At 43.0% G+C, this 27758-nt stretch overlaps 1 protein-coding gene across 4 annotated transcripts in view; it reads right to left on the bottom strand.

The window, feature by feature from the left end:
* Positions 1-3118: 3118 nt before the first annotated feature.
* Positions 3119-27758, bottom strand: part of LOC101827846 (coiled-coil domain-containing protein 170) — a 42309-nt gene continuing 17669 nt past the window's right edge. For 2 of the 4 annotated variants that reach the window (XM_040742895.1, XM_040742893.1), the window contains 7 exons: positions 20615-20871; positions 19412-19550; positions 16362-16661; positions 14319-14510; positions 9542-9748; positions 6848-7066; positions 3119-3378 (listed from right to left, as the gene is read on the bottom strand). In XM_040742895.1, the coding sequence (XP_040598829.1) occupies positions 3154-3378; positions 6848-7066; positions 9542-9748; positions 14319-14510; positions 16362-16661; positions 19412-19550; positions 20615-20871 (1539 nt within the window). In that variant the 3' untranslated portion in view covers positions 3119-3153. The remainder of the gene's footprint in view (positions 3379-6847; positions 7067-9541; positions 9749-14318; positions 14511-16361; positions 16662-19411; positions 19551-20614; positions 20872-27758) is intronic. The other 2 variants (XM_040742894.1, XM_040742896.1) reach the window with 2 other exon arrangements.

The raw sequence follows: 27758 nt of genomic DNA, 5'->3' as shown, positions 1-27758 counted from the left end.
AAATACGTTTTCATGGAATACGTACATACATATGTTACATATGTAAGTGTAGAATTGGGAGTCCATAAAGCATATACATGTTCACTTTTAGTGGTGTTAAATAATGACTTCAAAATGTCCGATCCCTGAACCTGACTATATTAAGTTCCAAGGCAGAAGATGATTGAGGTTGTTAATCAACTGGCCTTAAATAAGGTAATCAGCCCTAGGGGTGTAGTTCAGTAGCCGAGCACTTGCCTAGCATGTGTGAGGGCCCTGGGTTTGATTCCCCTGCACCATAAATACAAAAAGTTAAAAATAAAAATAGGATCATAATTCTGGATTGTGTAAGTGATCAAGGACTCTGATATGAGAAATTGGAGAAGCACATAAGAGAACCAGAGAAATAGTAACATAACAAAAAGTGGGTTTTAAAATAAAAGGAGGAGTAGTCATGGTAGTATTACAAACTATGTAGTATAGTAAAAAAATGCAGGTTAGTAGTTAGTCACCTATAACAGTCTAACTTACAGTCATGTTAGGTATGTTTCCAAGGTCATACTGAGATATGTACTTTAGATAGACTGTCTTCAGACACTTCAAAGACCTACAGAATGTGGTATCTAAAATGTTTTCATAACATAAGGCTTTTCATGACAACGAGACATGACCTGGCAGCAATAGTCTACTTCAGAGAAGATGATGGGCATCAAAGAACCTCCATACGGAGTTTTGTCGCGTCTGCTGCGCGGCCTGTGTCCGAGAACGTGCGGAGGGTGTCAGGGATTGACAACACAGGGACTCGTTCAACAATGTAAAGAAAACTTTAAGCAGCCGGGCGGTGGTGGCGCACGCCTTTAATCCCAGCACTCGGGAGGCAGAGGCAGGCGGATCTCTGTGAGTTCGAGGCTGGGCTGGACCGATAGCCTCCAAAACAATACAGAGAAACCCTGTCTCGAAAAACCAAAAAAAAAAAAAAAAAAAAAAAGAAAACTTTAAGCAGGCCCCAAAAAGGTTCAAGAAAACTTCCTAAGAAAGGCTCCCACCAGAGAAGCTTCTGCTCTCCCCTCTCCCCTGGCTGGTTCTGCTCTGACCCCAGAAACTGATCTGGGCGTGGCAGAAGAGGTGGTTTGTCTTTGGACAAGGTCGAGGTCAGGGTGGTTTCTGTGGGCAGGCCTTTTCCAGGAACTTATTGCCCCCGGGCATTGTATTGTTTTTAGTAAACATGTTTTTAGTAAACATTGTCTTACAGCTGCCTACTCCCAGGCAGAAGGGGAAGTGGGTCTCTGCTCAAGGTCTGGTGTTCCCACAGAGTTTGCTTTCTTTGTGGTAAAAGTTAGTCACTGGTCAACAAACTGCCCTTGCCTCAACTACGGTCCAAATTGGAGAAGCAGGATGCAAAATAAAGTGACGGCCAAATTTTACTAAGACAAGAAGAGACAGTCCTTCAAAATTCCTCCTTCACAGAAAAGTCTGTCAGATATTCTAGGCTTGTAGGCTGAAGATGGATACCCCAACATTACAGAAGAACTGTTCAGGCAGCCAGCTCTTTCTGTCATTTATATAGTTTTATAAGTTGTTTTCTCTGATCTTCTTGTTTAATCAGGTAATATTATATTCTCCTCAGGTCTCTAATGGAGCTGAAGACTAGATGGTTATAGTTTTTCTTGGTTATGATAGAAGGTAATTAGGTACAAAACTTTGGACTTGCCAAGGTAAGACAAATAATGGAGTATGTTCTTGGAATATGCCAAATACAAATAGACTGGATATTGTAAATGTAATCCTTCCTTGATAATTGTTCTTATTGAATATAGAATTTCTATGTTGGAGTTAAAACCTTTTACTTTTTATTTAGATAAAAAGGGGGAAACATAGTGGAATATTCCTTTACATAGCACGAAGTATGTCACCGTGATTGGTTTAATAAAGAGATGAATAGTCAATAGTTAGGATTTCCAGGCACAGGGGATGCTGGGAAGAAGAAGGGCAGAGAAGCTAGCCAGACACGGAATGACTCAAACCCACAAAATGGAATAGAAGTTAAAAGCCACTTGGTAGAATGAAGATTAATAAAAATATGGGTTAATTTAAGTTATAAGAACTAGTTAGAAACAAGCCTAAGCTATCAACCAAGTTTTCATAATTAATAAGAAGTCTCTGTGTGGTTATTTGGGAGCTGGCTGGTGGTACAGAAAATGTCTGATTACATGGTAGTACATGTCTTTAATCCCAGTGCTCAGGAGGCAGAGGAAGGTGGATCTCTGTGAGTTTGAAGCCAGCCTGGTTTATATAGCAAGTTCCAGACCAGCCAGGACTACATCACACTCTCCATAACTCCAGTGTCAGAGAATCTGATGTCTTCTGACCTCCACAGGCACTGCACACACATGATGCACATACATGCATTCAGGAAAAACACTCATAGAAGTACAAATAAATCTTAAAAGTAATTAAAAACATAAAGGAAGACCATGAGCCAAGACTGTGAGGAAGCTAGGCAGAGTGGCACAGTCTACAGTGCCAGCACTCAGGATGTATAATCATGTGTGATCATGACTTTGAGACCAATCTGAGCTACTTAGCATGTTCCTATCTCAAGGGGGAAAAAAGGTTAAGCCACCTCTAAAATTAAAAAGACTGTGAGTGTGCCGCCCGCCTGGGCTACAGAGTAAGACCCTTTCTCAAAACACAAATGTAAACGAATGAAGTAACTACTCAGAAGAAAATGGGCCTACATTAGGGAAGTTATTAAATGCTAGGACAATAAATACAATATAGTCTACTGCTCATTCTATTTACAAGAATTCTCCTACCCCTCAACATGTCATATCTGAAATCTATATGCCCAGTTAAGAAAATAAGATAGACTCAATTAAGAGAACATAACATCATCTGCTTTTCTAAGTGGGGCTGTTTATCTAATAAATCATTCATTCAAGACATGGGCTGTTGACTATGACTATAAATTTTGCAGCTAAGAATAAGTTTATGATTCATATCCTGTTTAAAATACAGTCAGTAAAAATAGATAAGTATCATATATCACCACTGACAATAAAGACCGAGCCAGAAATAAATATAAAGATCATCAGAAAGTAGAGGTAAATACCAAACACAGGAGAGAAGAGATTTTAAGTGAAACTTTCCCAGTGCATTTTATTCACAATGTAGTTATATTCCAGATGCTGTGGGAGCAGCTGTACTTAAGTTCTTGACGGCAAGTAGAGGAGGAACTTGCTCACTTGTCCTGTCTGGTTTCACAGTAGAAGATGCCTTCGATCTGCTGGAGATTTCATAAACTTGGATGACAAGCTTTAGTTGATTAATGGCTTCCTTGTCTGCCGTCTTCATGTTAAATCCCAGCATCTTCATAATGGTTTCTCGAAAGTCGGCAAGCTATAAAGAACCACCGAGAAAATCAATATGTCATTGTCATGATTGACCTCAGGTCGTCAGGGTTGGCAGCAAGCACCCTTCCCCACTGAGCCAACTCACCAGCTTACTTTCTGTACGTGTAGTGACTTAGCCTAGCCTTAAAACTCCTGGGTTCAAACGACCCAAGTGCCTCAAGTTCTGAACTGGAGAGTCTGGGCATGTGCCACTGGGTGTGACAAACAGGCTTCTGATTTGCTTAATGATAATAACCATCTTCAGTACAAATTTCTCCATCCACCCTCCAAAGGACAAAGAAATCAACAAGGACAGCAGACAAAAAACACCCACAAAGCCAACTGAAGGAAAATTACAGCTTTCATTTTGCATGTGAGGGGGACATGGATTTTCCAAGGCAGCAGAGGCAACTCCAGAGGGCAGTGAATTTGATACGATGGTGTGATACACAGACACCTTAATCCCCAGGGATCAGCACACTGGCCAGTGGGAAATGAAAAGAAAGAGGCTTGGAAGCGTATGCGACCAGAAATGGCAGTTCTGGAAGGCAAGGTTTCTGAGGGAGACTGCAGGGTGTTCGCAAGGGAGAGGTGGATAGAAGAGAAGAGGAACAGTGGGCCTGAGGGAATACTCAAAAAGAGAACTGCAGGAGATGTGGCATGAAACCTCCACCTCCAAATAAACCGTTTCAAGAAATCACTTGCACCTGTGACACCAGCTGTAGTTCAAGGCCTGGCTGGGCTACAGAAGCAGTTCACGCCCAGCTCAGGCAACTGAGTGAGAGCCTGTCTCAAAAGGAAGAGCTTAACGGACTGGGTTTAGACCTTAGGGGCAGTGTGCTTCTCGAGCATCTGCAAGGCCCTGCATCAGTACCAGTACCCGGAAGGAGGAAGGGAGGGAGGAGGGAAGGAGGGAAAATTAAAATATGCAACCTTGCTTTCACAACAGAAGAGGGCAGTGTTCAGCTAAAATAATCATATAGTCTAGTAGAAATCTGGTAAGTGCTCTAAAGCAGAAATATGGAAAGGCTGGAGCAAATACAAGGATTTTAATGTGAATAGGGAGCCGGAGAGACTACTCAGTGCTTAAGAGCGCATGTCACTCTTCCAGAGGACCAGAGTTCAAGTCCCAGCATACATGCCGGGTGACTCCCAACCATCTATGACTGGTCAGTGACTCTGGCCTCTGAAAACACTCCACATACACAGCACATGCTCACACAGACATACTCGTGATTAAGAATAAAGTAAGCTTTAAAAAATATAGTGAATAAATAAATGACAAGTTATATGGAACTACCTTAGCACAAAAATGGAAAGACAGTATTGTCTAACCTGTTCAGGTGATACAATGCACTCACACACACATATGTACACAAATGTACACATGAATACATGCATGTACACACATATACATGCATGTGTGTATGCACATGCACACACATACATATACAAACACCAAAACAGCCATGAAACACAGGAGTCATGTTTGGAGACAGCATTTTGACAGAAATGAAATTATCAATTAAACAAGAATTTGCAGACATGGGGAGGACCTTTTAAGTCTCAAATGTATTCAGAATAGAATTGACTAGCGACTATGACCAAGGTCATACGACCAAGGAAAATAGGATTGCTGAAATGAAGCAATAGCCGCAGGAAATCGCCTCAGGAATGAAAAGTGGCAGTGTGCTGGAGGAGAAGACCCACAACAGAAAAAGGGGCATGGGAGACAACAGCAAGCTACAACAGGGCCAGGCAGAAAACGAGGAAACGGGAAAGAGAAAATGCTCGCACAACTTCCTGTCAATGCAACTTACAAAGACGGTTTGATTTATAAGCAACTAATACGGAAACATGACGCATAGTTTACAGATTGCCCCAAACCATCCACCAGGCCCTGATCCCCAGGGTCACAGAAATGGGTTTTTTTTTCTTGCTTTTTTTTTTTTTTTTTTTTTGGTAAGTACAGAGATGTTAACTGAAGCCCCCAGGAAGAAGTCACACCTGTGTTTTATGCAAGGGCGATTAACTGTTTCCATTATACAAACATTATACAAGGATGATTAACTGCTTAGAACCTAATGAGTGTGGACACATGGGATGTTGCAGCAGGTCCAGAGTCAAACTATCCTGAGCTATCTCATCCTCTTGAATGCCATTTACTGCCCACCTTTGTGTGTGATCCGACATCCTTGCGACTATTAGGGAGGTTCTTCTAGGACGTACAAAGAGGCCCCTAGTTTCCACTAACACAAAGGCTAAGACTGTCCTCAAACAGCACCTGAGACCTAAAGCAGGGTTTCCCATGTCACTATGCAACATGCCTACAAGAAACATGCACCAGTGTATTTGGGGGGGGCTGGGTAGTGTGCAGAGTGCGGGCTGCTCTTGCAGGTGACCCAGGCTTGGTTCCCAGCACCCACAAGGAAACTCACAACAACCCATGACCCCAGTTGCAGAGGAGCTGACACCTTCTTCTGGCCTCCTCAGCACCAGGCACACACGTGGGGTGCAGACATACACACACACACAAAACACCCAATAATTAAATTAACAAATAAATAGGGAGCTGAAGAGATGGACCAGTGGTTAAGAGCACTGTCTGTCTGCTCTTCCAGAGGACCCAGGTTCTTTTCCCAACATCCACAAATGTCTGTAGTTCCAGTTCCAGAGGATTCAGTACTTGCTCCTGGCCTCCAAAGACAATAGGCACATACATACATGCAGGCACACAAACACACACAACAAAAATAATAAAATAAAATATAATACACTAACACAATAAAAATAAGAAAATAAAATATAATTTTTAAATGTCTTGTCAGGCTACTGGCACACACCTACAATTCCAGCATTCAGAAAGCAGAGGCCAGAGGATCTCTGTGAGTTCAAGGCCAGCCAGGTCTATAGAGAGTTCAGGACAGCCAGAGCTACACAGAGAAACCAGGTCTCGAAAAATCAAACAAACAAAACCAAAACCAAAACCAAACCAAATCCAAAGCCAAACAAAAAACCAAACCAGACAAAATCTTACATATTTCAGCCATCCTAGTTAGTTAGAGGTTGTTTACACAAACTGAAGCTAAAATGAGCATATATCCCGCCCCTAGCCATGTTGGGGTCACAGGTAATGGCACTCGGCTGAACCTGACCTAGAACGTCTCTTGGGGTTATTGCTCCTGTTACAGAACCAAATATAAAACCACAGGTTTCTCAGTGGCCATGTTTCCTTTGACATGGGAAACAACAGCTGCTAGGGAAACAAGCTGTCACACAGACACCGAGAAGAGACGGTGTTAGGTAGCTCATCGTGGTGTCCAGGGACACCTGCCCTTGGAAGAGGCTCAGCAGTTCAAGCCAGCTCTGATGCCATTAGTCAAAAAGTCCCTTTTTGTCAAAGTCAGCTAAAGTCTAATTTGAGGTGAGTGTTGTTCAAGTCTATGAAATTAGTTTTTAACATAGTTGTAAGAGACCTCTTGCTCTCGTCCAGAGGCCCCCTTCAGTGCGCTCTTGGTGGTGGGATGCTCAGGAGGACCCCGGGCTGGTGACTGGTAGACCCCCTCCTTCTCTGATCTCGCTGCCTGCCCGGCGGAGTCTGATGGGGTTTTCAAGTTGTCTGTTTTGGCAGCTGTCTTCTCTTTCACAGTTTCAACTTTTGTTACAGATTGCCTGAGCCTCTCAATTGTCTTGTCCTGGGTGAAGACAATAGGGAAAGGGAAGGAAGGAGGAAAAGTGTGCTTAGATCTGGAAATAACAGACTAGACAACTCAACTTTGTTTTGAAGCAGGGTCTCACAATGTAGCCCTGGCTGGCCTGGAACTTGGTAAGTAGACCAGGCTAGCCTTGAATTTGCAGAGATCTGCCTGTCTTTACTTCCTTAGTGCTGGGATTAAAGGCTTGTGATACCATTCCTGGATCGCATGCCTAAACAAAAAACTTCATAAAAATACATGGGAGGCATATATTACCAATTTCTGAATTTAGAGACTATTTTCCCTTTAATAGTCATTAATAACCTAACTTGTCCTAGAAATTTTATATACCGAATACATGAAATTTAAAGAGGCTTAAAACATATTCTAAGTCTTTAATGATATTATACTCTACGTTAACCAAATATCAACACAGAAAATAACTGGCTCTATAGCAGAGAAATATCCTTGATAAACTGAATAGCAGATGGTCAGTTATTTAATGCATATTTGACTTCAGATACAACTAACTCTTGAAACAGTATAAAAGCTACATGGCCCCAAAATAGCCAAGAAATTAATTGAAAATAAAATAATCTATGAATTCAATAAGGTAAAAAGCTGAGTGTGCAACTGTGACTCCAACAATTGATAGGCTGAGGCTGGAAGGTCAGAGTTCCAGACCAGCCCGAGCTATTTGGTAGGTAGCAAATTCTGAAAAATCAAGGCCAGACTGATCTACTTACCAAGTTCTGAACAAACACCACAGTAAAACCAAAAGAAGGTGCTGGAGAGATGGCTTGGCCATTATGAATGCTTACAGCAGACCTGGGTTTGGTTTGTATAACCCACATCAGGCTGCTCACAACCTTCTGTAACTCTAGTCCCAAGGGATCAATGCCTTCTTCTGAGCTCTGTGGGCATTTGGGTGCACATGACACACAAACTCATGCAGGTGCATACACATAAATTAAAAGTACACATCAATAAATCTTTAAAAAATAGAACAAAGATGGAATGTTTTATAGTTGCAACAGTTTGAGTAGTGGCTACTTTTATAAAGTAGTGAGCTATGCACAGGTTTCAACAGGCTTAACAACATTTTGTCTGGTGACTACAGACACCCATTTTATTATCCTATAGCAGTGGTTCTCAACTCATTGGTTGCAAACTCTCTGAGGGGCCAAACAACTCTTTCACAGGAGTTGCCTAAGAGCATCGGAAAACACATATATATGTTACAATCAATAACACGAGCAAAATTAGTTGTGAAGTAACAATGAAATAATTTTATAGTCACCACAACATGAAGAGCTGTGTTAAAGGATACAAGCATTAGGAAGGTTGAGAACCACTGGGTTATAGGCTTTAATATTATTTTGTATACATACAAAATCATTTTAATTGTGTGTGCATGTGTGTGTTCCTGCATTCGTGCATGGGTGTGTTTGTGTCTGCGTGTGTGCACAAGTGCGTGTATGCACATGTCACAGCACCGTAAATGACCTCACAGAAATGAAGCTGTTCTAAGGAGACACTGTGTTTCTCAAACAATGATCCCAAAGAAATGAAAATTTCCACAGAAGCCTCAAGAAGTCACCAGCCAGAGGGGAAACGTGTCTGCTAGGAGGAAATTTTACAAACTTCTAAAAACTTGTCAGACCAGTTTATGGGATGAGACTGAGACCCAGACAATGATGGGTCAGTGGTAGGGAGGACCTCACCTTGATCAGGGACATTCCAACTAAACGTGTGTATTTAAACTCTATTTAAACTGTGATCAAATTTCAAGACCCCAAAGATGGACTTGGGGGCGTTCACTGGATCTCTGTCCTTCTTCACGATGTGACCAAACTGAATAAATCTCCTTACTTTTTTTTCTTTCCACTATTAATTTGTCTCTTTAAAAAATATACATAGTGCCAAGCGTTGGTGGCTCACACCTTTAATCCCAGCACTCAGGAGGCAGAGGCAGGTGGATCTCTGTGAGTTGAAGGCCACCCTGGTCTCCAAAGCGAGTTCCTGGACAGCCTCCAAAGCAACACAGAGAAACCCTGTCTTGAAAAACCAATATATATATATATATATATATATATATATATATAATTTATTTTACATGTATAGGTGTCTTGCCTGCATGTATGCCTATGTACCCTGTGTATGCAGTGCCTGGAGAGGTCAGCAGATGGCCAGATTGGATCCCCTGGAACTGGAGCTACAGGTAGTTGTTAACTATCACTTGGGTGCTTAGCGTAGATCCTGAGTCCTCTGGAAGAAAAGCCAGTGGTCTTAACCACTGAGCCATTTCTCCAGGCCCCTAATTTGGCTCTTTCCATTGGTTTATTGCATGGTGGAACCTGCCTTGGACCACTTAGTAAGGAACTAACAAATAAAAAGTACAAAAGTTCACTGGGAGACATGCAACTAATAGAAAGACCATAAGTGAATGTTTGAAAGCCCGCCCCCTTTACTTACTTTAAGGACATTTATTCTTGTCAGCTGAGTTTTCATATTTTTATTTGACAGTTTCAAATCACTAAGCTGCTTCTGGAGTCTCTGAATTTTCTCCTCCATTCTTGGGGCTGCAGTCATCTTTGAATTCTGCTCAATATCCAATAACATGTTTAACTGTTTGAACTTCCTGTGTTTATCTGTCTGGCCAGACCGAGTCCTGGAGCTTTCCTTTGTAGATATCAACAATATTGAAATTAAGAACTGTATTTTAATATGTTCTGGGTGAGGTTTAGTGCTAATTGCATAAGTTAAATATCTGTCATCATAAATACAAACTAATAAAATCATCAGGAAAACAAAACATACAAATGAAAATGATGGCTCAAAGCTATGAAAGGTACAGTTAAACAACCAATTTATAGTAAGTACTATGTGTTAGCATAGATCCATCCATATCTCTGAGAATATATTAAAATGCATTAAGCATTTGTATAAAGATTCACATGCAACATGATGTGCTGCAGCATAACATGTAATGAAAAAAATGGAAATTGTCAAATCAGAATAGTTAAACTATGCATGATAAAATATACATCCCCTAGAACTTCTAAAATATCCATTAAAAATAATAGTGTCATTATAAATGGAAATAAATATATATAAAAGGAGCTTCACTTATTTCAATTATACTAAAACATTCATAGAATGCCAGGTGGTGGTGGCACATGCCTTTAATCCCAGCAGGAGAGAGAGGCAGACGGATCTCTGAGTTCAAGACCAGCCTGGTCTACAGAGCAAATTCCAGGTCAGCCAGGGCTACACGTGCACGTTTTTCATGAATCTATTTATATATTCATAGAAGATAATCAAGAGAAAATATTCCCATAGAACACTGTTGCCTCAGAGTCTTGGAGTTTATTGATGTTTTGGAGGAGGGTTTATTAGACAGGTGCTCATGAATCTCTGACTGGTCGGGAACTCACCATGTTGCCGAGAGTGGCCCTGAACTTCTGATCCTCCATCCAGCCTCTGCCTCCAGAATCATGGGATTGCAGGCCTGTGCTACTGTGCCTGTTTGTGTGTTACTGGAGACAGAACCCAGGACTTCCTTTAGACTAAGCAAGCACATTACCAACGGAGCTTCCTCAGCACATGTGTTTATATCTTTATTAATTACTGACCACCTTACTGGAGTGTCTGCTTAAGCCTAATGGTTTTCTTCCTTGGGGTAGATACTTCCTGAGTATCTTGGGGACTTTAGGTCTGACCTTGTCTCATTATATTGTTTATAGCAAATTATTTCTTTTAAATCTCCTCTTCTCTCTCCTGACTCCCCCTCCCCCAGTCACCCCTCTCCCCATCCCCACTGTGAGGGAAATCCAACCAAGGTTTTAAATATGCTAAGCACAGGCTCTACTGTTGAGTCCCACCAAGAGAGTCCCTAGATGGCAAAATATTCTTTTATATTTTCCTTCTCTGTTTATACAAATTGTCTTAGTTACTTTTCTATTGCTGTGAAGAGATGTCATGATCCGGGCAACTTATAAAAGACAGCACTTAGTTGGTTGCTTACAGTTTCAGAGGGTGAGTTTATGACCACCATGGCAGAGCATGGCAGTAGACAGACATGGCACTGGAGCAGTAACTAAGCTTCCTTCTTCACAAGTTAGAGGCAGAGAAAGACTGGGCCCAGACCCAGTGACACACCTCCTCCAATATGACCACACCTCCTAATTCTTTCCAAAACAGTTCCACCAATTAGGAAACAAGCATTCAAATATATGCACCCATAGGAGTCATTCTCATTCAAATCATCACATAAGTAATGCATATTTTCACCTTCATTTAAAAAAAAAAGCTTGTCTGGGCTGTCTATTTTATCTTTCTAAAGAATAATTTACTGGTTTGTTTTGACATATATGTTGTATATAATGAAAACATGATAGACTACAATATAAGTCATTAGGATTTTTATAGCACTGAGTAACAAACAAACAGAAAATGTCACCAGACTCGATTGGTGTGATGTTTACTTTATTGCAATGGTAAGGCACCACAGACTGTCTCTGAAAGATGCACACCTAAATAATTGGTTCCTGGAATGACAGAGGCAGAAAGAGGAGTGAGACAATTATTACTGTTTTTCCTGAGCCTCTTTAAAACGATGGTAGGAGCCCAATAGACCTGAGCCCCGTTCCAGCTTTCATTGACCCTGTGGCTTTTCTGTCCATCCACCTGGAGTTATGGGTCTTCAGCGGATTGCTGGGTTTGGAGAATGAACTGGTGGCGGGCTTCCAGGATGCCTACATGGTTTATATCACAGTTAGAATGGACACAAATGGCCTGGTCCTGTATATTCATGGAGTGGGAATTTTAAGGACTTCTGCAATGGCTTTCATCACGTCACTGGCTTGCAATCTCCAGATCAAATGAAATCCGGCCAGAGTCTGGGCTAGGGACATGCAAAGTGCTGTCTGGTGAGCCTCGAGGTACTTCACCAAAGGTGGAGGGCTGTCCAGGACCCATTGTTCAGATGACAGGCTTAGCCATGCCTTCCGCACGGGGACAGGAGCCTTGCTGGGGAAAAGCCTGCTGACCTGGAGACTAGGACGCCAAGCTCCAGATCTGTTTGTGCCAGATGGGAAGGGGTGGGGTTTTACCGTTGTTCCTAACTGTATCCCTGTTTTTATTATTGCAATGCTCCGTTCTTAAATGGATTTCTAATGGCTTGATTATAGATAAAAGGTGCAGCTGCGGGGGGTGGAAACGATGTGCTATCTGTTTTCTTAAACTTTAATCAGTTGTTTTCTTAAAATTTAATAAACTTTTGCATGCACATGAATTGTTGTTTAAGAGTGGACACAGAAGGGACAGGCGTTGGTGGCACACACCTTTAATCCCAGCACTCAGGAGGCAGAGGCAGGTGGATCTCTGTAAGTTCAAGGCCAGCCTGGTCTACAGAGTGAGTTCCAGGACAGCCTCCAAAGCAATACAGAGAAACCCTGTCTCAAAAAAAAAAAAAAAAGAGTGGACATAGAAGGTATGGTCAAGCTTGAATGCTATGAGGCACATTTGTTTAATGTCATTTCAGAGTGATTCTTGGCATGGTGGCACATGAGGCTAGAGAGGCAGGTAGATCTCTCTGAGTTCGAGGCTGACCTGGTCTCCATGTCAAGCTACATAGTGAAACATTGTCTCAAAAGGCAAAAACAAACGTTATTTCAGAATGACGGAGTATTTTTCTTACTTTCATAAATGTGTACCATGGACTTTCTTGGTACTTGAGGTCAGAATAAGGCACTGAATCCCCTAGAACTGGAGTTCTAGATGGTTATGAGCCATGATGCGGGTTCTGGGAATCAACCCAGGTCCTCTGTAAAAACCACAAGTGTTAGCCAGGCAGTGGTGACATACGCCTTTAATCCCAGCACTCAGGAGGCAGAGGCAGGGAGATCTCTGTGAGTGCGAGACCAGCCTGGTCTACAAGAGTTAGTTCCAGGACAGCCTCCAAAGTCACAGAGAAACCCTGTCTTGGGGAAAACAAAACAAAACAAACAAAAATGGATGAAGTGCTCTAAACTGTGGAACCTCAATGACAGAGTTTTATACTGACTGGTCCCAGCACTTGGGAGGCAGAGATAGGTGGATCTCTGAGTCTGCAGCAAGTTCCAGATCAGCCGAAGCCACACGATAAGATTCTGATGCCCAGCAAGCCAAAGGAAACAACAAAAATACTGGTGGATGAACACCTGGAAGACCAACTTAGTCAGTGTGTAAGTGAGATGGCGCTTCCAGCTACATCGTTCCAAAAGAGTGTGCTGTAGTTTAATATAATCCTGCGAAGAGGCGCCGAAACGGAGGCACATTCTTACCCTTTTGGTTTGTCTCTTCCCTCATGGAATCAGGAAGAAGAGAAGGTCGATGGCTTACACAGGAATGACTGAGGAATGTCATCAGTAACCCCTCACAGATCATGGCATCATGTCATCTGTCACAATACCATGAATTCCACCATTAGAGAGTGACTCCTTTAAATACATTTCCTGTTCACCCCATTTAAAAGTGAATTAAGGGGGCTAGAGAGACGGCTCAGTGGCACTGACTGTTCTTCTAGAAGACCCAGGTTCAGTTCCCAGCACCCACATGGCAGCTCACAACCATCTGTAACTCCAGTTCCAGGGGACCTAACATCCATGGCAAAACACCAATGCACATAAAATAAAAATAAATTAATTTAAAGGAATTGCCATTTAAAAAATAAAAATAAAGTGAATTAAGATATGCATCAGCCAGGGGAGTTGGTATATGTCTCTAATCTCAGCTAGACTATGGAGACAAAGGCAGAGGAACCATAAATTTAGAGTTAGCCTTGGCTACATTGAGAGTTTTAGTCTAGTCTGTGCTGTATTATATTGTTAAACTAAATCCTGTCCAAAAAACAACCTATTAAAAATAAGAGTCATATTAACAAGTCCATCATAATACTTATCAAATATATACACAATAGACAAAAGGAGATAAGGAAATATGAGAGGCTTTTTTTTTCCTCAAGAAAAGCATAAGCCAGATGAGGTACATAGCTATGATCCTAGTCTTGGGAGGCTGAGATGGGGATGCTGCAAGTTTGAGTACATCCAGGACTAAGACATACACACACACACACACACACACACACACACACCAAAATAGAAAGATATAAATAGCATAAGCAGCTTTAGTCATGTTAAAGCTAATGATAAAGTAAAAAAAAAAAAGTGACCATTCCCAGAGAACCTCAATACCCTCAGGAAACTCTTACTTTCTTCCTGCCCATGTCTAAAAGAAAGGAGTTGACAGCAGCCTGTCGTTCCAGATTCTGCAAGGGTCGTTTCTGTCCCATATAACTTTCTTCAGTTTGTGGTGACCTTTCGGCAGCTTCTTCATAAAGGTGGTACAGCTGATCCAGTCTCTTTGTGAGCATCTGGATTTCCTGCTGCAGTGCTTCAGTTTTCTGCAATACACATTAAATAAAAATTCCCAGTGCTCCATGTTCCCCACACCAATCCCAACTACATACAAGTTCCACTTCTATAGACACCCAGGTGACACTGAATTACTAGAAAGATGAGTAAATTTGGCATGTACTTTTCTGTTGTGTGTACAGGCATTTTGCCTACATGCATGTCTGTGCATCACACATGCCCAGTGTCCAAGGAGACCAGAGTGGTATCAGATCTCTTGGAACTAGAGTTACAGATTGGTTATGAGCCACCATTGGGTGCTAGGAACTGAACATAGGTCCTCTACAAGAGCAGCAAGTACTCCTAGTCTCTGAGGCCTCTTTACAGCACTGGTTGTTTCAATTTTTGAGACAGATTCTTATTCTGTCAACTAGGAAAATCGGGAACTCACAGGATTTCTCCTGTCTTAGTGTCCCACATCCTCGTATTACAGTTCTGAATCATACATCTGGATATATTTATTGTTTTAAGAAATAAGTAGAAAGCCTTGATATACAAAGATAAGACATATTCATAGTGAGAAATAAAGTTGCATAATGATTTTGTTGCTGTTCTTTGTGACAGGATCTTGCTATGTAGTTCAGACTGCCCTGGAACTCACAATGTTACCCTCGGTCTCTCAAAACTTGGGATTATAGGCATGTGCTGTCATGCCCAGCTAATTCAGTACTATTAAGTATATGTATTGATCTTAGGCTGAACTACACTAAACATTTATCATCTATTAACCCAGTTAATCTTTGCAACCATACTGAAAGTAGGAATGACAGCTCTTCACTTCAATTCACAAATGGAACTAAAACATAGGGAAGATAAGTAACCTGCCCAAGAACACACAGCTGGCAGATGGTGGGACTTGGGGTCATAGCAGGGCTCTGTGACCTAACCAAGCTATAGTGTCTCCAATACAGTTAAGGACAGCCTGTTCTCTTCCTCCACTTAGTAACAAAAATGCAATCAAAATTACAAAGAATAGCTGGAGAGATGGCTCAGCACCCAACACCCAGGTAAGGTGTGGGAGGCACAGATGAGCACTAGGGGAACCAGGAATGTTAAACACACAGGGTTGTCTCTTCAAAGGGAGGGATGCAGAATCTGTTTTCTGCCCAGAAGCCTGGAACGGATATGATTAATAGCCTGGTGACCTTTGTCTTATCTGTCCAACCAAGATGAACACACCAGATCCATGCCCAGACACTTATCATGAGTTCGTCAATCTACAGAACCCATCTTTATGAAAAATGTCACATGTACTTTACAAAGAGTTTTGATGGAGTCATTTCTTAAGGTTTATTGTGCACAAGGGATTGAGTTATTTATCAACGAGAAAGTTTTTCTCCAAATTGTGACGTGCTTAAATAGCTTAAAATACACTACTCGGGGTCAGACTTTCAGCCAACACTAGCTACCATGTCATGTTGAACTGAACTACCTTCTTGCTTCCTGAGGATCATAACTCTGCTGACTGGTGTTGCAATGAAACCAAAGATCTACATATTCAGCTAATAAAAATTGGGGAAAGGGAGAGATGGCTCAGATGGTAAAGTGTTTGCTGTGTCAGCATGAGGGACCCAAGTTTGAATACACACCACTCATAAAAAGCTTAGGGCACATCTGTAATTCAATTGCTGGGGCCAGAAGATCCCTAGAGCCCACTGGCCAGCCTGAGTGGTCAAATCAGTGAGCTTCCGGGAACATACTCAAGGTCAACCTCTGCCCTCTACAAGCATCGACACACATATGCATGCATATCCTCCTGCATAGACGCGCGCGCGCGCACACACACACACACACACACACACACTAAATTGGAAAGAATACCTTTTTGACAGTACACTTACAGATTTCCACAACTGCTCATTTGCACCCATTTCCTGGATCCTCTCTTTCACTGCCTCCTCTGTGGCTAGTATAGGACCAATGCTGTCACTCAATAGAGTAGCCAACTGACCAAGGAAATCCTGGTGATGGGATTGCTCAGTGGTTGCCCAGCTGCAGGAATATGGAGGTCTGTCGAACTCAGATGTAAGTTTTTCTTTGTGGATCAAATCTCGTTGACATTTACCACCAATGTTTTGCCTATCAATTGGTCCTTCAGAGTAAACAATGTTTCTCTCAAAGTTGGAAGCTTCACCTTTGTCCTAAATGTACCAACACAGGGTTAAACTTCTCATCTGAAACTTAATATGGGCATATCTTTGTCCCTTCTTATGAACTATAAATATAGTAATAATACAAAACCTTAGGAGAAAAGACCCTTCATTAGAAACATTAAGGGTCGTGAGTTTAGCTGGGCGGTGGTGGCACACACCTTTAATTCCAGCACTTGAGAGGCAGGTGGATCTTTGTGAGTTTGAGGCCAGCCTGGTCTACAGAGCAAGTTCGAGGACAACCAGAGCTATTACACAGAAAAACCCTGTCTTGAAAAACAAAAACAAAACAAACAAGTGAGTTTGAAGCTAGCCTGGTCTATATAGAAAGTTCCACGAGAGCCAGGGTTACAAAAAGAAAACCTGTCTTGAAAAACAAAAAAAGGAAAAGGAAAAGGAAACAGAGTCACATAAGAAAAGAAACAAGGCATAGATTTAAAAGGAGGGATGATAACAGCAAAAAGTAGGAATTGAAACAGCTGACCCAAAGGCCTTGTTGATAAAGGCAAAGTCTACAGTGTATTCCAGCTCAGGGTGTAGAACAAATTTAAGTTATCATTTTATTTTATTACTTTTTATTATTTGGTTTTCATTATGAGAGAGGTGGCATATGCCATGGTACTCATATGAAATCCCATAACCCAGCCTTCCCTAGTGGTAGGACTACAGCTGGGTGCCACCCATGCCTAGCTGGAAACCTCCATTTGTAACTCCTAATGAAATGACTGATACAGGCAAGAGTCATCAGTGAATACTGAAGCCATTATGTAAAGAGCTATCAAGGAAACAAGTGTTTTCATAAACATTATACTCAAGGAGAGCTGAAACTATAACTCAGTGGCAGACTGTTTGCCTAACATTCTAGAGATCCTAAATTCAATCCCTAATAGTGAAAAAAAGTCATGCTTATCAAATATAACAACCTCAATAGTGTAAATGAAAAAAAATCATAGCTCTTATGACAAGAAAGAAAGATAACCCTGAGGTGCTTTTTGTTGTTGTTGTTAAAAAATATTCCTTGCCCAGGCGGTGGTGGTGCACGCCTTTAATCCCAGCACTTGGGAGGCAGAAGCAGGCGGATCTCTGTGAGTTCGAGACCAGCCTGGTCTACAAGAGCTAGTTCCAGGACAGCCTCCAAAGCCACAGAGAAACCTTGCCTCGAAAAACCAAAAAAAAAAAAAAATCCTTGTTGTGTATATAGGGTGTGTGTATGAGTGCAAACAGCACCTGAGCCATGGTGCAACAGTAACCAGACTTTTTCTTTTTCTTTTTTTGAGACAGTTTCTCTGTATCGTTTCTGGCCTGGCAGCCAGAAAGCCACAGAGACCATTCCACCCCGGGTCTTCTGTGCTGGGGCTGTGCCTGGCTGTTACGTGGGAGTCCGGGTACAGACTCTGCTCCTGGTGCTTGCTCAGCAAAATTCTTTCTAATGGGAACCCTCAAGTTAACTGGGTATCACAGGTCCTTGTTCTACATTCAGATGATGTAAGAAATTGTGACGGTCTAAGGAGCTCTGACTGCCTCCCCTTCTCTTTCACACGCATTTCCTCCTGGAATCCGGAGTGCTAGATGTTAGTGGCCAAAGTTGATGACCCAACAACACGCTGGCTTGCGGTACTGAAGGGTCCAGACCCTCACCCAGGCTCCAGCTTTGGCAGCCATGACAGGCTGCAGAAAAGACCCAGCAAGATGTAGACCCCTGACTCAGCAACATGTGCTGAGCACCCCCCGACCTTGCCTGACCTTGCCCTAATCACTAGGAAGTCAGATACTCTCCATGTGGCAAGGAACCAAACAGAAGTTAGCTGCCGGGCTCTGGATGTGCTTTACTGATAGTAGTGGAATGCAGGGTTTAGCAGCTGCCCTGGGATGACTTCTATGCATAGCAACCTTTCTTTCTTTCTTTCTTTCTTTCTTTCTTTCTTTCTTTCTTTCTTTCTTTCTTTCTTTCTTTCTTTTTCTGACACAGGGTTTCTCTGTATTGTTTTGGAGGCTGTCCTGGAACTCACTCTGTAAACCAGGCTGGCCTCGAACTCATAGAGATCTGCCTGCCTCTGTCTCCCGAGTGCTGGGATTAAAGGCATGAGCCACCAATGCCCGGTGCATAGCAACCTTTCTGCAGTTGCAGTTGACCAATCAGTTTAGGACAAGTTGCCCAAGCCTGGAGGTGCACCAATCCTGAGACTGTTGCTATGCAACTAGTGGACCCCCCAGACACTCTCCTTGCTTTACCCCAACATATGCTCTACCCCATTGCTGCTTGGGGTCCCTCTTGCTCCACCTGCTGTGTCAGACGGATGGAGGACCCAAGATAACTCCAGTTAACTTGTTAATTAAAAAGACCCTTTGCTTTTGCATCAGATCTGGACTTTTGGTGGTTTAGGGGATTCAGAGTCTGGGCACAACAGTACCTGTACCTGGTCCTCTACATCCAGAGACACAAAGCATAGTGTGTTCAGCCAATAATAAGAAATGGTCAGCTCCGAAATCTCACCACCCCACCACCACCACCACCACCACCACCACTATCACCCCTCCGCTTCCACATCCCCTTCCCGTCCCAATTGTTTCTGGGCTGCTTTCCTCCCTTCCAAATCTTTCTGTAACCTCACCTTCCAGTCCTCAGTGCAATCCCTCCCCCCACTGGCCTCTGGTTTATCATGCTTATTCACAAAAGAGCTGGCACCCTACCCAACACTTTCCCTTCTCTCCTGGAGCAACAGTCAAAACTCAAAACTCACCCTCACCTTTACAGGGAAAATATCCAAGGAATCTTCTGGTTCATTCAGATTCACACAAGGAGAGAATCTGCCAGAGCAGGGCCACCTTTTCTCCAGCTCTGCCTTCCGCTCTGCCTTCTCTCTTTCCACCAGATGTTCTCTGCGTGGGACACCAAATGGACAATGAAAGGTGTAAGCTAAACTCAAAGGCTTTACTTCTAATAATTTAGAAAGAAAGGGACCAGATCCTCACTCAGCCCCTGCTTTAACAGCTATGACAGGCTACAGAAAAGACTCATAGACCTCTGACACAAGGAAACTCCAGATCCTCTGGCTTCCCAGAGTCTAGGGCCAAAACTGAACACTCCAGGTCCCCTAACCCCCCCGCTCCCCCCCCCCCCCCCGTCCCCCCGCCTCCTAGATACTTGGTTCCTGGGAACTGTTTGGCCACAAAAGAAACTCTAGGGGACACCAAAACTCCCCTGTAGTCTCCAGGGGAAACTATTGGTATCTATGAACAACAGGCCACCTGCAAGTAACAAGACAAAGCTATAGAAACCACAGAATGTTCCCTCTCAGCACTGACCAATGAGAATAATTGGTACACAGGTTATTTCATGCCAAAGTATGACTTTGAGAAATTCTCCTAGTTGTTCCCACATGTCAACCAATCAGAAACCAACCCTTACCTACTGATGTAATACTGTAACTTTTGTCTTTAAAACCTAGCAGTAGACAGGGAACTTCACTCCCTTTGGAGGCTGCTGCATCAGCTTGCTAGACGGGGTCCCTGATGTGGTTGAATGAACAACTAAAACCTTGCTTTTGCATTTTGGTGGGTCTGTCTTCCTGGTGGTCTCTGGGGATCTTTACGACTTGGGTATAGCAGTCAACAATGCAATGAAACCAGCTTGACCAATTTTCAATATGGCTAAACACACATACATGTGTGTGGCGCAGAGGGAGAGGGAGAGGGAGAGGGAGAGGGAGAGAGAGAGAGAGAGAGAGAGAGAGAGAGAGAGAGAGAGAGAGAGAGAGAGAGAGAGAGAGAGAAAGGATTTCTCTGTGTAACAGATGTCCCCTTTTCCCAAATACACCCTTGTATCAAGTTGGAGGAAAAAAAATAACCAGCACACCCCGCAATCTGAGCAGGAATATGAGTTTGTATGTGATTGGAAACACATGGAAAAAGGCGTGTTGGAAAACAGACCAGGAAATCCCCACCTTAGGCGGTTCTCGAGGTCTATAACTCTCTCAGTTAGGTCCCAGCTGCCTCTTCTGAGATTCTGAGAATCTGTGTTTTTCAAAACCTTAATTTTCATTAGGGAAGCAATGAGGTCCTGAAGGTTCTTGACGTCATCTCTCAGGGACATTATCTGTAGAGACTGCTGGGCGTTACTTTCTTTGTAACTCTCTAAGTCAGTCTTCATTTCTTGCAATGAGCTTTCTTTTATGAAAAGTTTGCTTTGAAGATTTCTCACCTAATGAGAAGGGGAAAGGAAGTATTAAAATAACTTCATATCTTACTTTTAAACATTAATGATGTTAAGTTACTGTGAATATAAATTACATATTACTAGAGAATAAAATGAAGCCTTTCAAACCTACTCCTTAACAGTGTATCTTAAGGTTTGAAAACCCTTTATGATAAAATACAATGGCACAGCATTTTGAAATAAATAGTTTATTAACATTAAAACTGCATGAGTCTTTATACTTTTGTAACTACTAAATACAGAAATAATAGATTTGGGGATTTCCAGAAAGGAGCCTTAGTTGTCTTACTTTCTGGTGTGTGGTTCACTAACCCTGTCTTGGTTCCTGATCTTACTTGTGCTGGAAATAGAGGGGGAGAATACAGAGGAAGAGCAAAGACTGAAAAGACACACATCTTTAATCCCAGCACTCAGAAAGCAGACGCAGGCAAGTCTTTGTGAGTTCAAGGCCAGCCTGGTCTACACAGTGAGTTCTAGGACAGCCAGGACTATGTAGAGAAACTCTGCCTCAAAAATAAATAAATAAATAAACAAACAAATACAATGGCTAGCTGTATTTTAAGACAGATAAAACAGAGAGATTGCTTGGTAGTTAAAAGCACTAATTGTACTTCCAGAAGACCCAGGTTCGATTCTCAGCATCTGCATGCTGTCTCACACAATCTCTGACCCCAGCTAGGGAATTGCACCCTCTTTCTGGCCTCTATGGGTACCAGGCATGCATTTGGTGAACAAACACACATGCAGGCAAGCACTTATACACATGAAGTAATAAAATAAAATTTGAAAATATTTTTAAAAGATAGATAAAGGGAAGAAGAGAGCACAAAGTTATGAAGAGAATCAAGGGAGATGTGTTGCTGGGGTGGGGGAAGCAAGTTCAAGATCAGCAGAGATCAGTGAAGGAGGAAGGGGAGCAGTGGGTGTGGTGGCTCACACCAGCAGGAAGGTTACAAGTTTTCAAGGCCAGACAGAGTGAAAGCCTGTCTATAACAATAACAGTAACCAGTAACCAGTGGGGTGTGGGGGCTCACACCAGCAGGAAGGTTACAAGTATTCAAGGCCAGACATAGTGAAAGCCTGTCTATAATAATAATCATAACCATGGTAACCTGGTGGGGGATGTTCTTCTGTATATATGTTTCTCTTATTGGTTGATGAATAAAACGCTGTTTGGCCAATGGAGGCAGGAAGATAGATAGGACTAGGAGACAAGGAGAATTCGGGGAAAGGTAGGCAGGGAGAGATGCCATGTAGCCAAGGAAGGAGTAACAACAGGTCCGGACCCTTCTCCAGTAAGATAAGACTACGTGGAAATGCTTAGATGAATAGAAATCGGTTAATATTTAAGACAGAGATAGCCAATAAGAAGCCCTAGCCATTGGCTAACAGTTTATAAATTAATATATGTCTCCATGTGCTTATTTGGGGCGGAAGTGACGGTGGGACCTGGAGGGACAGAAAACTCCAGCAACAGTAACCAGTGGGTTGTGGTGGCTCACACCAGAAGGAAGGTCTGAAGTGTTCAAGGCCAGCCAGGTCTACACAGTGAAAGCCTGTCTAAAGTAATAATAATAATAATAATAATAATAATAATAATAATAATAATAATAATAATGCAAACGGCAATAAATAGGCCTACAGTGACAGATATAAACCTGTGCTCAGGTTCCAAATGTTCAATGATGTTGACTCATCAGCCACAAGATCTCGGGGTTGAAATTCAGCTGTGTCTAGTTAGGCTTTCCAAACATTTATTTTGCACTTGACTTCACTGTTTCAAGGGTCTACATGCTGGAATGACTCTGCCTGCCTGTTTTCGGGGCTCTTCCTCTAAGGTACAGCAGCCTGACAGAGCATGGCACATGCTGCTAACTAGCCCTCCAAGGCCTAAGAAGCTCAGCCCACCAGAGCCCAGAGCCACAGGCAACCCAGAGGACTGTCACAGCACAGGCTGACTTCTGATGTATCTCTCCTGTCTCCCAGGACGGGAACGGCATGGCCCTAGTAAATAGCCACTGGTTCCCATTCTAATGACCACTGAGATCTACCAGCCAAACCCAGAGTTCCAGCCCACTTCCTGTAAAGCTCCATCCCACTTCCTGTAGGCAAGCATGTGAGAAAGGGATTACTGTCATTTTGTTTTCCATTTATTGTCCAGATCTACACCTCAGGACTCCCAGACACCCTGCCATGTCTGGATCTGCCTCCTGCTGTATTTGCAGAGACCGGTAATGTGCACTTCATAGTTTCTTTGTGTAGATTCTCTTCAATAGTTGCTTGACTGTAGGGAACAAGTTCCATCCTGAGCTATAGAAGTTCTGAGTAAGTGTGCATTGTTTGACAAGAGCCTGCCATGCCAAGGACCAAAGAATCAGACCCACCCCAGGTTCCTCTTCTCCAAATAGGAGTGTTTATGAAGAATTGATCAGTGTGTTCAAAACTTGCAACTGCAACTTCATCCTTCCGGATGTCTACTGCCTGAGAGGCTGCTCCACTACAAAAACCTCCTGTGGGGACCAGCTAAGTCCTCCCGCAATGCGGGTCCATTAGAGCACGCACAGCCACCTGATCCCAGCTGCCCTGACTGTCTGTCTGTCTGTCTGTCTGTCTGTCTATCACATCTTCATTTCCTCACCACTCCTAGTTGCAGACCCAATTTTATGAGGTTAGAAATGCTTGACCCAATCAACATCTCTTGGTTTGCTAGGAAATAAAATGCATGCCTCATTGAAGATCTACAGTGCATGCCTATGCAGTCTGTGAAACTTCACGTCTAGGCAGGGCCAGCATTTGTAGAGGAGCTAGAAGAATGTGTGTCCCCTCCAGTCACAGTCTGTGGTGGGGTTTCTTACTGCCAGCATGAATGACATTGAACATGGCCTTGCATCCCTTGCGTAGAACACCGTGTTTATGGGGGTGAAGAGAAAGCAAGTGCTGGATCAGCAATGGTTTCATTACAGTTTTAGGAGAATTCCACTGACATCCTAGATAGTACAGCTGAAAAAGGAGGCATGCGAAGGAAAGCAGGTGGCTCTCAGAGGCCCAGATGCATTCCTTGCTGCTTTCAGCAACTGCAGTGGGCAACTGTCATCAAGGTCTTCTTTGGGACAGTCCTGAGGGGCTGAGGGAGAGCATGCGAATGGGGACACCTAGAGCTGTTTCATGTTAGAGACAGACAGGACGTGGCCCACAGGCCTGCCATAGTCTCCTCTTGTTATTCGGCCTTACCCTCGGTGTTATTTGGGAAGTCCTCCTCCTTCCACACAGGGTAAAAGCACGGGATCATCTTGCAGAAGACCCAGATTTGGTTTTCAGCACCCAGCACCACGACAGCTCAAAACTGTCTGCAACCCCAGTTCCGAAGGATCTGACATCCTCATTTGGCCACATATACATGCAGGCAAACATATGAAATAAAGATAAATCTTTAAAACACACTGAATTTGTATCCAATTTAGAATATTCAGTGTTATCTGTTGCCAGTGACTTCTTAACTCATTACCACCACAGCCCATCTATGCAAGAGTTTTATCTCAATACCATATTCCCTAAACTAGTCCACACAATCACCAAGTCAATAGGCTCATATTTAATCCCTTCTATATCTGGCCTCACCCAAATATAGATCTCTTGCATCTGTTTCTCCGTTATAGGACAGAAACACATTGCAATTATTTTTGCATGTTATACAAAGAGAAAAGGTTAATTATAACAAAAAATTGAAATGCACGCCGTGAAGAGGAAAACTTCCTTTAGCAAGACAATTGGGCCCCTGTGGAACTAAATGGTAGGTTTCTGAGGAAGGCAGAGATGACTCAGGCTGAGGTTCAGGTATCTTGATGGAATCACTAAACTTCCTTTTATAACATTCACATGAGGATACCATATAATAATAACTGTCACTAAATTTTTATTTGGAGGCAAGGTCTCATTAGGCAATTCAGGCTGATCTTAATCTTAGCATCTTATTTACTCCCGAGTACTGGCTCTATAGGACTGGGCAACCATGCCTAGCTTGAATTTCTTCTTTTTAAAATCATATTTATTTGTATGGGGGATGGGATGGGGCTGGGAGGCACATGCCATGGAACATATGCAGAGGTCAGAGTTCAACCTGCAGGATTTGGTTCTCTCTTTCCAGCATTCGTGTCCTGAGGATTAAATGCAGGTCTTGGCAACAGGCACCTTTACCCAGGGAACCATTTCTCTGGCTCTGGCTTTGAAATTTTTAATAAAATTAGAAAATGCCAATAGGAGTTATGGAATGCTTCTGGAGGGTGCAGTTGGAGATCAAACTCGGAGACTTGCACATTGCTAGGCACACACTTTACTATTGAGTTCATCCATAGTCCCTATGTAGACCAGGCTAGCCTCTGACATAATCCTCCTTTACAGATGCACATCACCTCACCTGGCTGGAATACGTTTTATCGTATATGGTATCTAAAACAAAAGGATCCTAAAGAGCCCTTTAGATGTTTATGTGTCCACAGAGGGTAGTTTCAGAAAACAATACTTTGAAAGCCAGGCATGGTAGTGTAATGAGCCAATCACTATGGCACATGGCTGTCGTCTGAGCTACTTGGGAACCTAGAGCAGAGAATCAACTGGACTCGTGAGTTCAAGGCTAGCCAGGACATGTAGTGAGACATCATCTCAAAACAACCAACCAAGGACAATCTTTGAAATTCTTGAAAATAGTTTACATATTTTCTTTAAAGTACCTGAAACCTTTCTAGGCAGTTTGTTTTAAAGGCTTTTTAAGGGTCAGAAAGATGACTCAGCAGATAACGGCATTTGCTCCCAAGCTCGACAACCAAAGCAACATCCCTAGGACCCACGTGGTGGAAAGAGAGAACTGACTCAGCACTTGGGAACTGAAACATGAGGATCGTAAGTTCAAGGCCAGTTTGAGATACATAGTGAGAATCTATCTTAGACAATAATCATAAACCTCTATATTCATAGAATAGAGTCCAGTAAAAAATAAGAGTACTTAATACCTTACATACACCAGTGGGTGAATACACACACACACACACACACACACACACACACACACACTAGTAGCTGCATCCAAACTTTTCAAGCCTTATTATTAAGTCATACTGCAGAGAAGACTGATGCTACGTCCTCATCACCTCCCTGCAGTATGTCCCACCCCCACTGTTGGGTGGAGAGGAGTAGTCCTGGATCCTGAAGGCAGACCTTTACAAATGTTCCTTTATGCGAGCATTCCTTCCTCCCCTTTCCTGATGGCTCTGCTCTCTCATGTCTCTCCTCTCCCTCTCCCATCTCAAACCTGTCTTTGCTTTAGTTGCTTTAGATCAAGATGGAATGAGGACTCTATCCCATGCTATAGGAAATCTGATCTCTCTTGGGAGCCCTTCCTCCTCTTAGCGCCTTATCAAACATGACAAATAGGGTATATTTTCTTAAGTCTGACTGCTCTAATGTCTTGACAGCCCATTTACTGTGTTATTAATTATGATGGTAATATGAAAAACTTATGTGCTGATTAGTTTTTTTCATCAACTTGATGCGAACTAAGGTCCTATGGGAAGAGGAACCCTCAAGTGAGAAAAAAAGCCTCCATCAGATTGTCCACAGGCAAGTGTGTGGGGCATTCTCTTGATGAATAATTGATGTAGGAGGACCCAGCTGGGGGTGGGGGTGGCGCTGTGGAAAAAAGCAGGCTGGAAATGCTATGCAGAGCCGTCCTGGGGTGGGGTGGGGGGGGCGGTGTGTCACTCCAGCTGGGGGTAGGGGGCGCTGTGTCACTGTGGAAGATAGCAGGCTGGAAATACTACGCAGAGCCGTCCTCCATTGTCTCTGCTTCAGTTCTTGCCTTCAGGTTCCTGCGTTGAAATAAAGCCTTTCCTCCCCAAATTGCTTTTGGTCATGATGTTTGTCACAGCAATAGAAAACAAATTAGAGGCAGGCCTGGTGGCGCACGCCTTTAATCCCAGCACTCGGGAGGCAGAGGCAGCGGATCTCTGAGAGTTTGAGGCAGGCCTGGTCTAAAAGGGGAGTAAACTAGGACAATGTATGCACTGTTTTTCTTGGGCTGTGTGTGTGTGTGTGTGTGTCCGTGTGTGTGTGTCCACGCGTGTGCACGCGCACCATGACATATGTATATGTAGAAGTCAGAAGGCCACTCTGTGAAGTGTTGTCCTCTCCATCTTTACATGGTACTGTGGGTTGACTGAGAAACGTCCCCTAAGGCTCCCACATCTGAGTATGTGGTCCCCCATTAGTGGTGCGGTTTGGAGAGGTTTATGGAACCTTTAGGTGGTACAGCCTTGCTGGAGGAAGTTCGGCACTGGGAGCAGGCTCTGAAATACATAGCTTCACCCCACTTCCCACACACTGTTGAGATGTAACAGCTTTCTGCTCCTGCCACAATGCCTTTCCTATTGCTAAGTACATCTAGCCCTCTGAGACTGTAAACCAAAATAAATTCTTAAGTTGTGTTTGGTCCTGGCATTTTATCACAGCAACAGAAAAGTAACTAATATACATGGATTCTGGAGATCAAACTTAAGTGGTCAGGCTGCATTGTTAGTTGCCTCTGTGGGCTAAGCCACCTCACTGGCCCCTCCCGCTTAATGTTTTAAACCAGGTCTCTCACTGAACCTGGACCGCACAGGTTAAGCTAGCAAACCTAACGGTGTCCTGTCTCTGCCTCCTGGCATGGAGATTACAGGTGCACGCCATAGCACCTGGCATTTAAAAAATATTTTATTTATTTATCTATATGAGTCCCCTATCCACATATATGACTTTATGCCGGAAGAGGGCATCAGATTCCACTAGAGATGGTTGTGAGGCACTATGTGGTTGTTGGGAATTGAACTCAGGATCCCTAA

Source organism: Mesocricetus auratus, unplaced genomic scaffold (assembly GCF_017639785.1).
Source record: "Mesocricetus auratus isolate SY011 unplaced genomic scaffold, BCM_Maur_2.0 Super-Scaffold_15014, whole genome shotgun sequence".
In the NCBI taxonomy this organism is placed as follows: Eukaryota; Metazoa; Chordata; class Mammalia; order Rodentia; family Cricetidae; genus Mesocricetus; species Mesocricetus auratus.
Note: the sequence above shows the minus strand (reverse complement) of the source record. Positions and strands in the feature narration are given on the sequence as shown.